Raw genomic sequence first — 17238 nt, 5'->3', positions numbered from 1 at the left:
AGGAGTCACTGTAAAACAACCCAGGTCCATTGACCTGGCATTTAAACCTGGGTATGGATATGGGTTGAACATGGGAAGGTGAACAATTAATCCAGGTCCCATTTAAACCCTGTGGACCACTGGCTCACTGGCGCATGGAAATTATGTCATCACCCATGTGCTTTGTAAATGATGCTGACCGGTTTCTAGTGTATGTCTGATCTGGCTTGGAACATGTTCTAAATCCCAGCATAGACCTGAGGTTTTTGTCTGGAAAGGGTATTAAAGCCTGTTGTGACCATCAGGTGCTTCTACGGCCTCTTTGTGTTCTGAAATACTGATTGGTGTGTCTATATGCAAACCATCAGTTGGTCACTCCATTGAAATTTGCACTAGCCCCATGCAGATTCTCCATCGGAGTATGTAAGTATTTGGGGACTTCTCCGATTTTTACTCATGGCCACCTGCTTGTTTAACTGCTTGCTCCTGCCTTTTGCACCACCCTGTCCACTTGAACATGGGGACCGATTTATGAAGCCTGTTGAAGTGATAAAGTGGCCGGGTATAACACAGGAGCCAATCCGCTACTGTCATTTTTTTCAAAACCAGCCTGTAACTTGACAGCTAGGTGTGGATTGGCTGGTGCATTATCACCAGACACTTTATCACTTTACCACGATTATTAAATCTGTCCCACAGTTTTTCTATGTTCTGTAGGCAGATGATAACTGTTTGAAATAAGATAAGTAAGTTAATATGGCAATCGGTTACAAGTAGCCAGTATTAGAAATCATAGTAGAAGCCATAAAAAATAAGCAAGACAATCATACAGTACATCATACTGTACAGTTATTTTTGATATATTGAACTAATATTTATTAAAACTTATAAGAGCTTGCCTTTTTTTAGTAAAATGCAGTAATATTGATATCACTGCATTTAATATTATTACCATCCATTGCTGATGCTGCCTCTTGCACCATCAAATTACCCATGAGCCGCACTCTGTGGCTTCCACTCAGTGGTATTTGTTTCGGTTCTCCTCTAAAGAGCATTCCCATGTATTAAATTATACATTTATTACACACTTAATGTATGTAAGAATAGCACAGCCGGTAATGATGTAATTGTAGGATTTAATGAGAACTGTTCAACATAGATAAAATGCATTAAATATAGTAATTCTGTTAATCTTGGTATTTATACAGTTTGTGCTCCTTCTCATTGTGCTTTGCAGTGTCTGTGGGGTATGAATATGAATCGTGCCTTGATCTTACACTTTGGGAGAAGAGGACAGCAGTTTTGCAAGGCTATGAGTTGGACGCCTCCAACATGGGTGGCTGGACTTTGGATAAACATCATGTTCTAGATGTCCAGAATGGTAAGTCCTCCATACAGGTTGAGTTTTCTAAACACATTACAAAATACCTGGGACCAGAATTATTTTGGATCTCGGATCTTCCTGTATTTTGAAATATTTGCATATCATAATGAGTTAGCCTAGGGATGGGATCCAAGTTTAAACTTTGAATTTGAAGTTTCAGAATTTTAGATATGGAATACTCAACTGAGAATATTATTTTTCCTTTTAATTGTATTTTACCCAATTGCATTGTTTTACTGTTTGTTACGTTTGAAGGGGGAGGAGTCTTGTCCCTGCTCTCCATTGGAGGAATACTTTAATCAGTGTATAAACTAGAATATTGTTACCTTTCTTAACAATGGTAACCACATTCTCCTCTGCACTGACATTTTTGGTCTACAGTTAATACAACTTCAGAACTGCTTGTGTTATTTATTATGAGGAACATTTATTGATTTGTAGTAATGTGTTGGAAGTGATCTCCATATCACAGCATCCCGTAGAAAAGAGAGGACTAATGAAAAAGAGGACTATTGGCCTTGAAGCTGGCCTTGGGGTGTTCTGTGCCATACAGTATCCCTTGGCACATGGATAACCATGGCACACCTCCACTTTACCCCTGTCTGTCAGTGATGGCTTCTGATTCCTAAAATGTATCCTGGTCCTCATTGCTCATTGTATTCATTCTAGGCCTAATTCAGACCTTATTGCAGGACAAATTTGTTCTCAAAATGGATAAAACCATATTGCATTGCTGGTGTGGCAGACGTAACATGTTAGATTTTGGTGTTCAAACTGAAATCTAAATTGCAGTGGAAAAATAAGGCAGCCAGTATTTACCTTGCACAGAAACAAAATAACTCACCCATACCTCTCTTACACCAGCCACACCTGCAGTGCAACATGATTTTGCCCATTTTGAGACAAATTTGTCCAGCGGTCACATCTGAATTAGGCCCACTGAGCGGTGTGAGTACAAAGTGCTACTGTCAGCCATTATGTTTTTACAATTTATTTCATGTGTAAATTAATGTTTAGGGCTTAAGGAATAGGGACTTTCATAATAGGATGGGGAGATGGTGCTCATGCTTGCTAAGGAGAACTCTTGGCATCTAGTTCTGTCCCAGTTGTGGGCTTCCCAGATTTGGAACAAAGAAGATCCCTACTCAGAATGTACCGTATGCAGTCATTAGATCTACAGTGCCTAGGTCGACAGTCAAAAGGTCGAAAACTATTGGTTGACATGGTCAAAAGGTTGACATGTGAAAAGGTCAATGGGGTCAAAAGGGCGGCATGAAAAAGGTTGACATAATAAAGGTTTACATGAGTTTTTTCATGAGTTTTTTGTAAATGAAACGACTTGCACATACTTTACCATCCACGCGGGGACAGAGTTACAGTAGATTATAAAAGTGTGTCGAGCGCAGAGCCATGCAAGGGGGTGCGGTACACGTATAATGGTCAATGTCGACCTTTGTCTGCATATAAACGACAAAAATTGGAAAATTTCATGTTGACCTTTCTATTGTCGACCTTTTGACCATGTCAACCTTTTGACTGTTGACCTGTTGACACTTTTATAAGTATTTGTAATGTTCCTACTATTGCTAGCTTTGACTATTATTATTATTAATTTTCAAGCCTACGGTGTCCTGACACTGGCACTAGGAAACTCATTGATGATTAGTTGTCACACTGTGAAGTAAAAAAAAAAAGTACTCAATACAGTATGGGGGGAAAAGATACATAGGGGAAAATTTACTAAGATGTGTATTCTACGTCACATGTGATGTTGCTATGGGCAACCAATCAGAATCCACTTTTTAATTTATTAGCACCCTCTAGAAGATAGTAGACAGGATCTGATTGGTTGCCCATCACATGTGAAGTAGAATACACATCTTAGTAAATTTTCCCCCTATGGATCTTTTCAGACCAGCATACACTGTTTTGGTTGACCAATTTTCTCTGCCGGGAGAATTATAATTAAAGAATTATCTTAAAATATTTATTTCGTAACATTTGGATAAGCTATAGATCATGGGTCCTCAAACTGCGGCCCTCCAGATGTTGTGAAACTACAAATCCCAGCATGCCTTGCCACAGTTTTGCTATAAGGGAGTGTTAAAACTGTGGCAAGGCATGCTGGGATTTGTAGTTTCACAACATCTGAAGGGCCGCAGTTTGAGGACCCAAGCTATAGATCATCCTAGCCAGGGCCGGCGCCACCACTAGGCAAATCTAGGCATTTCGCCCCCCTTGCCGCCCGGGTACCTGTCCTGCGGCGTAAAAGCTGGCGGCGGCAGCGGGGGGTCCCTGCAGTCAATAAGAAATAACGAGCGCTATCCGCCGGGCTATGCGGAAGTGCTTCTGTTTTGGAAACACTGGCCGCACGCTGATTGGCTGAGATTCAGCCAATCAGCGTGCGCCGTGCGGCCAGTGTTTCCAAACAGAAGCGCTTCCGCATAGCCCGGCGGATAGCGCTCGTTATTTCTTATTGACTGCAGGGACCCGCCGCCTCCAGCTTTACAGCGCTGCAGGACAGGTACCCGGGCGGCAGACACCGGGGCGCCCCCACCCCGACTTGCCTGGGACGCTCTGGTGCCTTGCACCGGCCCTGATCCTAGCAATCCTATCATGCAAATAGTTTGAAACAAAATATAGACCTTGTATTGTAAAGGCACAAGATGTATCTACATGATTAACAGCAGCGCGAGTATACATTTCTCAGGAGCTGCTATACAGCTTACACTAAACAGTAGCGCATAATAGATGTGAGTGGAATGAGGACTCGGGGAAATGTTGCTGTTTGCAGCAATAATGGAGATGCATATGAATAGTAAAAATATGAGCCTGCCTTATGCCACAAGGTGAACCAATCTGCCAGCTTTAAATTATATCCAACACCGCTGCCTGACAACTGGTGACTTTTCACAGCGACGCGTGTCTAATTGAATAAACGAAGTGGTTAGTTGTAATGACAAGGTGGATGAGCTGGTGAAATGTGTTTCAGGGAGGAGTGAAGACCCTTGGCATGTGCATGTGCGGGTACCCGCACGCACGGTCATAAATATTCCTTTGCTCGTCTTCCTGTTCTGCCACACTAGAGGAGAAAGCTGAAGGACCTATTTCTCAAGCTAATGACAGCATAAATAATCCGCAATAGTGCAGAGAGCAGGCGTGGATGAGCCGGCTGATGAAAATTATACCGTGTCTCGTTTTGCAGGAAAAAATGGTACTTACTGATTGTTGCAAATGATGTAATGATATGAGGAACACATGTGATTTTTGATCAATTCCTAATCAGGACAGCATTGTAATAGAATATTGTTTATGATACATTATTTCCTATTTACATTTTTTGTGCCATTCGGCAGTGACGGGTAAACCACTTGGTTCTATCTGTATGACATATTGGCAGTTTCAAGCGTTTACAATAACGAAATGGTTCTATTTATTCAGAGGGGCCTTTAAGTGCTTTGAAGAACAGAGCTCTCGGGTTTCCTTTGTTTTGTTTTTTGTTTTTTCTTACAAGACTGATCGTTTTAACAGCATCTCAGACAAAAAAGTGTACCCATTAGCCTGCAGTACTGCCTTTGGAACTCGTATCCACAATCAATAAAACATGTTTAGGTACAAAGTGCAAAGTGACATGCGGTTTACATGGATTATGGCAAATAGAGATTTATTATGACACGTCCATATAGAAAATAATAGCTGACCATTTTATACCTGGGACCGAGATGTACACATTGATCTGCGCTCAGTGGTGGACGCTGGTAATGGATTAGCATGTCTAACATTTAACATTTTCTTAAGTAAGAAAAATCTACCATACGACATATGCTTGCTTGTTCGTTTCCATAAGGCCCATTACAGTCTGCTGGCTCAGCATTTCATATGTAAAATGACTGTGATTTGTCATCACTATTAGCTATTTATAGGTCTGCCTACCATTGTTGGTGTTCAGTTTGTTTGCTTTTGTCTTAGCATCTAGGCCCTTATTCTGATCTCGGCGGTACGGCCCGCGTGCGGCCGTACCGCCGATGTTTTCACTCTGCACATGCGCAGAGGTCACTCTGCGCATGTGCAGGCGAAATCGCCGCACAAAAAATGTATACGCCGCAAAGGGGGCGTATAGGGGCGTGAGGGGCTTAATAGCCTCATTACCCTATGCATACGCCCAGCGTTTCATGGGCGTTCCCATGCAAACGCGGGGCGTATGCATGGTAATGAGGCTATGACGCCAGTGATGGGGGCGGAAAGCTGACATCGCCGGATGTCAGCTCTCCGCCCCCATACAAGCTTTCACACGGACGATTGTCCGTGTGGTCTAAGCTTGCGGGAGCTGGTGGAGCGTGCAGCCCTGCCTTCGATGGTCGCCGACCATCGAATGCAGGGGGCAGCTCCCACCATGGTGGAGGCGTACGCCCCACCATTTTCATGCGGATCGCCAGCCGTCCGCGTACGGACGGCCGTGGCGATCCGTATTGTAGGCGGGGATTGGTTTGTGCGGCCGGAGCAACGTATGCGGCTCCGGCCGCACAGATCAGAATAAGGGCCCTAGCTTTTTGCATAATAATTCAGACGTAACCTCTAATACCCTGACAGTACTTTAGTCATTCCAAAGTAGAAAAGAGAGAAAAACCAGCGAGGTTTGACCTTGTCAGTTTTGACCAGCAGCGTGGCAAATTGATTAATGCAAGTTGACATAGGCATTCATATTTGTACATTAGGGCTTATTAAACACCCTAGTACTGTGTGATGGGCATTTTAATATCTTTAAGATGCGCTCGAAGCGTGATTGAGTTACAGTTCTTGGTATTCTTTTATTAAATAAGCCTTGTAGACTTGTTCGTTTCTATCAATATAATAATGGCAAGTCATGCTGGTATCTGACGTTCCATGGGAGCTAATGACATGAGCACTGCTGTCATATTTAGTTGGCGTACTGGATCTGCTTTTCCCCCAGCAATAGTTATACATGTTTACCAGTGGCGTAAGTTCGTTCCAGTTGCCTGGAGGCAAGATATATATTGGTGCCCCCCCCCCTTCCCCCCACATAAACACACACACAGCCCTATATAACCTTTTATAAAATATATATATTTCTGTTTAGAAATATAGATAGAGAACACATATATTTCAGAACTCAGCCACAGAAGCAATATTGTTGGCTTTTAAATAATTGATTTAAACTTCCAGGGAGAGTAGAGGTCCCCCCTTGTGAGCAGGAGCCCGACGGCAGATGACTCCATTGCCTCCCAGAGTTCTGCCTCTGATGTTTACATAGGTCTCTGCTTACTGTAAGCATTGGGACACACATTTGGAATGTATTCTGGGGACATGTCCCTGCCTGGACAAACCATTCAAGGCCTGGAAGGTGAAGCTCATTACAAATGTCTGAACTTCAGGTTGAAATGAATTGGTTTGTGATAAATACAATTTAGCTTTGCTTGGATATGTGGTGCAATACAGTGCTATTTTTCAGCAGAAACTCAGTTACTGAACCTCTTATTAATTATAACATCATCAGGAACTGAGTTCCTGAACCTGTTCTGGGCCAAAATGTACTTTCTATAAGATAAGTCCCCTGTGAGTGTCTTCTTACTAAATACAATATATACATCTCTCTTTCTCTCTCTCTCTCTATCTCTCTCTCTCTATCGTTTTTTTTTTATATTATCGACCCACCCCCAGAGTTCCTGGACCTATTTTTCCCGAAAAATTGTACTGGTGCCATATATGTAAACATATATATATATAACATTCTGTTTCATTTCACATTGATAGTGCTGCCTTAAAATAAAATCTACATAAAACCCACAGCATTTACTCGTTTTTTTATGTCGATTTCAAAGCTGCACAAAAATCTCCGGCTTCTCCCATTTACCTGTTATCAGAGCAGCAATAGCTGATGTTGGCAGGACTGATCATGAATACATTTGTGTAGCTCTCCTAGAACATACATAAGGCAAAAGGGTTCTAGACCAGGAATGCAATCACTCTTCTGCATTGCTGAAGTATAAAATAGAGACTGTAAATAAAATGAAGGGATTTAATAAGGTGCACGTTTCAGAAGCCAAACTCATATTGTTTAAATCTCACATTTTGGGGTGTATCCAATGCTGGCCAGCAGTTATTTAGAATCAGCATTTGCGGAAATGGCCGCTAAATTTGCGAATTAGCTTTTTTTTCCGTGGAAGAAGACATGGATTCGCCGATCCATGTCTTTTTCGACTTTCTAAATGTTTCTGAAAGTCTGAAAACAAGAAGACAGTTAAATAGATCAAATGCGAATTCGATCTATTCTACATAAAAACGGCAGATCGGAAATGTCTATCAGGATTGAAACACCTCCCCCCTTTTGTCTTCATGCACACACCCAAATTCAAACTATTCAGGTAGAAAAGAGAGGGGAGACATTCCTGGTCCCCAAGAAAGTGATAACTTCATTTGATTAAAAAATAGAAGGCTGTTAGTGGGCTTAAGGAAAGTACTGGATGCTTTTAAAATGTGTCAAATTGGCTGATTTGTGCATTTTAAAATGATGTTACAAAAAGTAAACAAATTTTGGTTAACTAAAAATGAAATTTAATAAACAATGCAAAACACATAATTACGATATAAAAAAGGGCACAAAGCAAATAGATGGGGTAATTCAGTACCGCTCACTAAGCAGCAGTCGTTCGCTGCTTTAGCGAGCGGATTAACGCTGCCTGGCGTTGATCCCTTCTCGGTGCCATGCGAGGGGATGTTTATGAGAACATGTCCATTCTCGCATGCAGGCGCAAGCAAGAGGTCAGACTGACTTATTTTCGAGCACTAGAATGTCAGTCACCACCTCCCGGCAGGCAAAGGCCCACCCTCATTCCCAGAGAAGCGCCCAGCATTTTTACAGGGATTCTGGGCATTTCCCTGGTCTGGCCCTGTGTCCGCACCACCTGCCGCCAGCCCTCCCTCCCTCCACGTAGTGAACGTCCCGACGCAACCCCTAACCATCACGGCTGGGGCCAAAGTTGGATCGCTATAAGCAATCCTGAATCAGCCCAACGGTACTTTATTCAGAATAGGTGAAGCGTGAGGAAAACCCTTATGTAAGATCTAGCTATCATTATTGCAACATTTATAAAAATGGCAAAAGTAATTTGCCCCCAGTGTTTTGCTTCTGGCCACTATCCGCTTTCTACGCTGTCCTGCTCTTCTCTTATGTGCCACTGTTTTGGGGCTTAGGATGATTTCTTCCATTTCCTAAACTTCACATACAGTACTGTAGGCTGTGACGTGGAACGTATGTGTCACTTTGCCACGTTACCTGCGACTTGCTCTTTATAATTGATTTGTGCGGGAGTGTTGTAGATGAAAACATCCTGTGAGGTGTGTGTCAGTATAACACAGGATTTCACACTACAGGGTGCGCTGCTAATTGCTATAGACAGACTAATCACATTATCATCACGGCATACAGTATTTGTAAGGTGCAATAAGTCTGCAGATCTGTGGTTGCAATTCTTAATGAAATACAATCTCACATATAAACATGTGAAATTGGTGATATGTGGTGCAATAAACATCCACTGGGTATTAGATGTTGTTATATTGCAGTATGATCACTGAAATAAGCATCAGGCTATTTGTGCACATTTGTATTCAGTTGTAAATGCCCTTCTACCACACAATGCCCATCTAGTCCATTCATCTGGGTATGCACTGTAAGGACAGTAAGAACTATTTTCTATAACAGAGTACAATATCGCACTCTATTATAGCGGGATATGGTCGGATGGCCGACAGTCATTAGGTTGACACCACTAGGTCGACACTAAGATAGTGATACACTAAGCTTCAAAAGTGATAAAATGGAGAGTGATAAACAACCAACCAATTAGCTCCTAACTTCCATGTCACAGACTGTGTTTGAAAAATGTCAGATTGGTTGGTTGGTTGTTTATCAATCTCCATTTTGTCACTTTTGAAGCTTAGTGCATCTGGTCCCTACTCTGTTAGAAAACCGCAAACACCTTCTGAAATGTTGGCATCTCTTGGATATTCTGGGAGTTTAGGCAGATACGGTACTTCCCTGTATGTATCTGACCGTCACAGCAGAATTGTATGTTTTCACGTTTTGGCCCAGATGTATCATGCTTTAAAAGTGATAAAATGGAGAGTGATAAACAACCAGCCAATCAGCTCCTACCTGTCATTTTTCAAACCCAACCTTTGACATAACAGTTAGGAGCTGATTGGTTGTTTGTCATTCACCATTTTATCCCTTTTGAAGCTTGATACATCTGTCCGCAAACCTTTATTCTGTTTAACCCACTAATATTAAATGAGTCAGTGTACACTTCACTTGTGTTGTGACTGTAAGACGATGTGATCAATAAGTGTGTCTTCAACTCGCAGAAAATTATTCTCTGAGGTATAATCCAAAACAAAAAGAACATTTTATCTCTGACCTTATTTTAGGACTTGTTATGATTTCTGATATTTGTTGTAATTAAGACATGTATTGATTGTGAAATGGTAGCACAATAGGAAAAATTATGACTGGTATATTACATCGCTGTTTATTGTAGAGTTTCTGCAATCAATATCCTGCCACAGATCACCTTCACATTGTAATGAGAGGATAAATAAATGGAAAGGCGTTTAATGGATTCAGCTGAGAAAAACAGACTTGAAAACACCATAATTAGTTATACAATTACAAAGCCTTAAATCTTTGGAAAGATTTAATTATTATTATTTTTTTTTGTATGTGATCTTACAAGTAAATTGTATTTTTTTTATTTAGTTTTCATTTCTTGTATAAATACTGTATTTATGAGGGCTTTATCTGCGAATATATTTAGTATATTGAACCCAAAGATTTGCTGCAGCCGCAAGTGTTCACGTTAGGAACATGGTGGAAATCCTAATGCTTTCATTAATTTTTATGTTGCATTAAAGAAACATAAAGCCAAACATGACAGAATAAAGCAGCCTGGAAGTAGCCCCAGCCAAGCAGACTTGTGTCTGAAACAAGACACCTGGGATGACAATCACTTATTTGTCGTATTTGGCATTGCTCACATCTGCACCGATGATCTTGATATCTAAGTAATGAGTTTAATGAATACTAACTAAACCCGCTCGAAGCAAATGCTTCAAAAGGTAGTATCTGTGTGTTTCTGTTTGTGTGATTGCCTCTGTGTTTCTCTATGTGTGATTGCCTCTGTGTTTCTGTATGTGTGAAAGAGAAAGAAAGAGTAGTTTCACACACTGCCAGCAGCACTTTTTTTTTCCATTGGCCTTTTTCATTTTTGGCGGGAAGCCGACATTCCCAGTATTGCTGGGAGCTGACCATCAATCAGACTCCATAGCTAATTAATTTTTAATTTATATTTTATTTATTGCTATTTAGCTTGATTGCAGCAATAATTATGAGAACACATTTGTATTTGGTGATAATTAATTGTTTGTAAATAATCGTTTGAAGTAATGCTGATGCCCTAATAAACCCTAAGGCTTTGGCATGTGGCGTGATAAACACCTTTAGGGTGTGTCTTGTGTATAATGTATAGCATACCTCCCAACAGTCCCTATTTTAGCGGGACAGTCCCGATTATTAGGGCCTGTCCCGCTGTCCCACCGGCGGGCGGCAGTGTCCCGCGGTGAGGGGGGGCTGTTGGGAGTCCCCCCTGTCGGCTGCTAAGCAGCGGGGAATAAACGCTGTGTGCATGCGCATAGCGTCTATTCCCGCAGCCAGGGGGCTGGGGGCATGGCTAGAGGCTCACAGAGCCTCTGGGTCATGCCCCCATAGCGGCAAAATGGGGGCGTGGCCTCGCGGGAGAGCCGCAAGTATAGGCCACGCCCCCTAAATTAGGCCACGTACCCCGAAATTTCCAATGCGTCTTCGGCGCACATCACCGGTGTCCCGCGTCCGGCGACCAGAAAGTTGGGAGGTATGGTATAGTGTATAATGGGTAGATCTGCCTCTTTGTTTTCTGAAAGCCATCTTGCTGCACTGGTGATATGCGCTCCCCTGCAATACACTGTAGGGTTATTTCATCCTAATGGGGTCCCCTGCAGTACTGCCAGATGGGCCTTGCAATTGGTATTTATATAGAAGTCTAAGGCCTACTATACTAGGGGCCTAGTCCAGAGCTGATCTCTATTGTATATTCGCAATCTGTTTAATTTTTGAATGACTGCGTTTGTCATGTCCCACGATATATGTGTTTTCATATGCTGTTATGTTACTTTCATTTTACTATTGCAAAGCTTCGCATCTTGTCCGGTCCGGCACCCAATCAGGAGTGGTATTGGTGGCTGCTCCTAATTGGCTGCCAGACCGCAAGCTCCTATTGGCTCATGGGTCAGTCTAAGAATTGAAAATAGCGACGGACCAGGCTGCTCTGACAATATACAACCGGGCAACGTACAAACAGCTCTCTCTGCCCGGCTGTCATTTATTTAAAAACCGGTAAATTCAGTACAATTTTTATACCGTAAAAAAAAAGGCACTGTACTGGCAAATTCGGTACTGTTGGAGGAGGGTATGCAGGAGACCTTGTCAGACAGTGTTAACTCAACTAAAGAGGCATTTGTGAAGAATCCAGATGAGGGTTTATTTCAAGCGGATTCTTGTAAAAATGCACAAAACAGTAGGTGAAAACATAATCATTTGCCAGAGCTCAACAGGAACCAACTGAAGGTTAAAATGGCAGACACACAATGTGCTAGAAATAGGAAGAAAGGCAGGGCTAATGAGATCAGGACCTAGCTATGGGAATCAGGAGGGACATACTTCACAAGATGCAAAACTTTGCAATAGTAACATGACAGTAACAACACAGTTGTATGAGTCAGACTTATGTAGGGTACACACCAGAACGATTAGGGCTCAATCCCATCATTCTGGATCCAATTCCGACCGATTGGATGTAGATTGTATGTAGATTGGGTATGTTTTTGCATGTTTAGATCCGATTCCAATCCGATTATAATCCAATGCGTGTCCCCGCTGTCGTTTGGTCGTTTTACAGATCCTACCTGCTGCAGGTAGGATCTGTAAAAGATCCATTCAACTGGATACAGACTCAAATCGGATGCAGATCGTTAGAAGATTGTTAGCAGATTGTGTGCTCCAACAGATCAGATCTGCTAACAATCAGGATCGTTCTGGTGTGTACCAGGAAATAACATTTACACAGACTGGCAAAATCAGACTTGCAAAATCATTCAATGGTTCATAAATTGTGTATTATTTATTTATTTATTTACAGTTTCTTATATAGCGCAGCAGATACCGTTGCGCTTTACAATAGTAGACAGTGATAAAAGAAAGTAGTTAACAACAGACAGACTTGGAGGTAGGAGGGCCCTGCGGCAAGCTTACAATCTATAGGTATATAGGAGGGAAACACAAGGACAGGCACCAGTAATAGCATAGCAGTCCCACCAAGTTACAAGTCCAGAAGGGAAGCTATATAATACATAAGTGCCTCAGAGGGTTATGCGTGTAGAACTTAAATATGATAGGCTTGCCTGAAGTGGTGAGTTGTCAGGGAACACTTAAAAGTCTGGAAGCTAGTGGAGAGTCTTATTGTGCGTGGAAGGGCATTCCATAGGGTGGGAGCCGCCCGATGAATGTCCTGTAATAGTGAATGGTAGCTAGTGATCCGTGTGGAAGAGATCTTGTGCAGAGAGCGGAGTGGTCGAGATGGGAGATATTTTATGATAAGTAGGGAGATATATGCTGGTGCAGTATGGTTAATAGCTTTATATGCGAGTAGAAGTGTTTTATATTGAATACGGTAAGATACAGGTAACCAATGAAGGGATTGGCAGAGCGGATCAGCAGAGAGCGTCTTGCAAGGAAGATCAGCCTAGCAGCAGCATTTAAAATGGATTGCAGTGGTGAGAATCTGTTCTTGGAAATACCACTTAGGAGACTATTTCAATAATCAATGCGGGATATAATGAGTGCATGGATAAGAGATTTGGTAGTGTCTTGTGTGAGATAGGGTCGTATTTTGGATATGTTTTTTAGATGCATGTAACATGATTTGGAGACAGATTGAATGTGGGGAAGAAAGGACAGTTCAGAGTCGAAGGTTGACCCCTAAGCAACGAGCTTGTGGGGTAGGGTAGATTGTCGAGTTGTCAACAGCGATGGGGATGTCAGGATGGTAACTGTTCTTAGTTGGCGGGAATATAAGTAATTCCGTTTTGGAAATATTGAGTTTGAGTTGGCGAGAAGACATCCAAGATGAGATGGCAGGGAGACATTTAGAGACTCGGCCCAAAACCACTGGTGACAACTCTGGGGTTGATAGATAGATTTGAGTATCATCTGCATATAAGTGATAATGAAATCCGAAAGAGCTGATTAGTTTGCCAAGATAAGAAGTATAGATTGAGAAAAGCAGAGGACCTAAGACTAAGCCTTGCGGAACTCCGACTGACAGAGGTAGTGAAGAGGAAGTAGAGTCAGAGAAGCGAACACTGAAAGAGTGTTCAGATAGGTAAGATGTGAACCAGGAAAGGGCTGTATCATTAAGACCTAGGGAGTTTGTAAGAGAAGAGTGTGATCCACAGTGTCAAATGCAGCAGAAAGATCTAGAAGAATAAGTAGTAAGTAATGGCCTTTAGACTTGCCAGATCATTCACCACTTTAGTCAGTGCTGTCTCAGTGGAGTGTTGAGAGCGAAAGCCTGACTGAAACAGGTCTAATAGGGTGTGAGCGTTAAGAAAGTTTGTGAGGCGAGAGTAGACAAGTCTCTCCAGTAGCTTGGAGAGGCATGGGAGCTGAGAGATAGGACGATAGTTAGAGAGAGAGAGAGAGAGTTAGGGTCAGAATTGTGTTTTTTCAGAATGTGAGTAATCACTGCATGTTTGAGCAGGGACGGAAAAGTACCAGTAGCAAGAGAGATTGCTGGTTGGAATAAGCACATGAGATAGATTTTTAATGACTTGTGCAGGTATAGTTTAAAGAGGCGAGGTAGTAGAGTAGGAGTATAAGAAGAGTGTTGATACTGTACTTCCTTTTCATTTGTGGGCTCTAATGAAGAGAAAGTGCCAGAGGGGAAGAAAGAGGGTTAGAGGATGTGGAGCATACCATTTAATCTCGGATGTTATCAATCTTGTCCTTAAAGTAGGAGGCAAGTTCTTGTGCATTGATGCCGGTGGGGGAGGAGGGGGAGGGTACAGAAGAGACTTAAATGTGTTAAAAAGTCGCTTAGGGTTGGTGGCATGAGAAGTGATGAGAGATTGGTAGTATGTTTGTTTGGCAGTGTCCAAAGCATTGCAGTAGGAGTGGTAGCTAGTCTTATATGTGAGGAAATGAGTCATACTAACAGATTTACGCCATTGGCGTTCTACTATACCTGACTGATTTTGTAGTTGTCTTGTTGTTTTGGAGTGCCACGGTGGCATCTAAGCCTACGTGGGGTTTAATGGGTAGCTGGAGCCACTTAATCAAGGGCGGTTTCAAGAGTTTGGTAGAGGTGGGAAACAGCAGAGTCAGGAGAGGTAAATGTAGAAATTAGTGAGAGCTTTTATTGCAGGGAGGTGGAAAGTTGTGGAAAATTAATAGCATTAGTATTTCTGTGTGTTAGGGTAGGCATGCATGATTTCACTGTCAGTGAACTTGGGGTAATGAAGGAGAGTGAGAGGGTAATGAGATTGTAATCAGAGAGAGGGAAGGGAGTGTTAGTAAAAGAGACTGAGCACAGCCTGGTGAAAAGGTGGTCAAGGCAGTGGCCTTCCTCATGAGTAGAGGCGTCGGACCACTGGGAGAGGCCAAGAGAGGAGGTTAGAGAGAGGAGTTTGGAAGCAACATGCAGAGAGAAAGGGGAAAACACTAATAGAGTGAACTTCAAAGGAAGGAAATGGTGGTAGAACTGAGTATGTAAAGGCTTGTGACAGTAATATACCAACCCCACCTCCTTTACAGTTACCAGGCCTGGAGGTGTGAGTGAAGTGGAAACCACCATGTGACAGTGCTGCAGGTGAGGCCCTGTCTGATTGTGTGAGCCAGGTTTCTGTAATGGCAAGCAGGTTGAAGTTGTGAGAGATGATGTGTACCAGGATAGCAATATCTTATGAGTAATCTTATGGGTAAATATGCTAATATAGTCAATTATTGTGTTTTTGTTACTTCCCTTCAAGCTTGTAGTAACATAATTTGCTATGCTCCTGTATTTGTGATCCATTAAACTACATTATGCAATTGTAAACGAGTCTGTGAGCCAGTTACTGTATATATGGAAAAGTTATGACAAACAGAACTATTAGCTTGATAATACAAATGCTTTGATAGGCTGCTGGGCTTTGCTGTTTACAAACTATTAGAAATATGACCAGAAAGGTTATTGTGTGTATTGGGTATATAAATACTTTATTATGGAATTATGGCCCAGCGGGAAGAGCTAGGAGGTAATACCAGCTCAGTATTCACAGATTAGCTGTATTTCTCTCTAAAAAAATCCATGTTTTTTTTATTTTTTTACACCTATTTGCTTCCCAATACATTAACCAAGAGTGAGTGGGTGCATAAAGTACACCTACATTATATAATGCCTTTAAAAACATGCATCCTTTCATCTTTAAAGTGCTTTTTTCATATAGATATTTTGAAGTACTTTTAGGTTTAAAACTGTAAATCATTATTTTTTTTTTCATTCAGATTGATATACTTTGTAAAATACCGGCGTGATAGAACACTTTAGCCGTATTAGTAAATTTTACAAAGCAGTAAATGATTATAACATGGTTTCAGAAAATGTCATGGACTATTCACTTCTGTTTCTCTGTTATGCGTGGAAGATTGCAAAATAAGGGTTGTTGGAATTACAGGTAGCCAAGCAAACAAGGGGCAGGTTGGTGGGGGAGGGCAGGGCCAGCAACAAAAATCTTGGGGCCCGGAACATTGATATCTCTGAGGCCCCCCAACACCGCATGCAGATTTTATTACATTGCATATTGAATGTATTTTTTTATTATTAAAATTAAACAGATAATTCATATTTACTATGCAATATAATAGGGAAGGGCAGATGGGAGGGCACAGCATAGTGCGTTGTGTGGTTTGGTGCGTTGCATGATATCACTAAACTCATTAGTACCAGTAGCCAGACAGGTGACAAAGTTTTGGGGCCCCTCAAATGGTCATTGCCCTGTACAAGTGTCCCCCTTGACCCCCCTGTCGCCTGCCCTGGGAGAGGGGAGCACGTTTGAGGCCGTCTGTGGCATGGGGGTTGGTTAGGTGGTAGAACGTGGTATCAAGGCAGGATTAAGGGCCTAATGGGGATGGAGCTGAATATTTTCAAGGGCCGATTATGAAAAGCCCCAATGTCTCCTGAAATTTATATAAATGTACAAAAATGTCATAAATGTGTAAAATAGAATTTTAATACTTTATGGCCAACTGGTTTCTGACTGGTAGTCATCATGCTGTTAATGATGTGGAGGCCCGGAACTGCAGCTGCCTGGCTCCGGCTGCTCAGCGGCAAGTCCCCTTCCCCTACCGTCCGTCCCCCCTGTGTGCAAATTGCAGATATCGCATGGTGTGTATGTCTGATTGAGCGCTCTCCGAGGTCACATGCGTCATCTTCTGGGCGGCTGGGCGGCACAGCCAATCAGTAGGTATTGTATGCAGTGATGTGCATGTTAATGAAAGACCGAACGAGGCTGCTCTGTCTAATCTCTTCGCTCATTTAGGGCCTGGTTCAGAGTTGATTTCTCATTAGAGACTTTGCAAATTGAGCGAATATCGAATGACTGTGCATTCATGCCACAAGCCTCACACATTCTCTAGGCCAGGCATGTCCAAACTCTGGCCCTCCAGCTGTTGTGAAACTACGAGTCCCATCATTCCTTGCCTTAGTTTTGCTATTAGGGAATGCTAA

At 42.2% G+C, this 17238-nt stretch overlaps 1 protein-coding gene across 18 annotated transcripts in view; it reads left to right on the top strand.

Annotated features, from left to right (window-relative positions):
- The window catches only part of TENM3 (teneurin transmembrane protein 3), a 2716013-nt gene that overhangs the window by 2628938 nt on the left and 69837 nt on the right, over positions 1-17238 (top strand). For all 18 annotated transcript variants that reach the window (XM_083170719.1, XM_083170736.1, XM_083170731.1 and 15 more), the window contains one exon: positions 1217-1360. In XM_083170719.1, coding sequence (XP_083026845.1) covers positions 1217-1360 — 144 coding nt within the window. The remainder of the gene's footprint in view (positions 1-1216; positions 1361-17238) is intronic.

The sequence above is a fragment of the Crinia signifera genome, chromosome 1 (assembly GCF_055691185.1).
Source record: "Crinia signifera chromosome 1, ASM5569118v1, whole genome shotgun sequence".
NCBI classification, from domain to species: Eukaryota; Metazoa; Chordata; class Amphibia; order Anura; family Myobatrachidae; genus Crinia; species Crinia signifera.
This window is presented reverse-complemented; position numbering and strand designations above follow the sequence as displayed.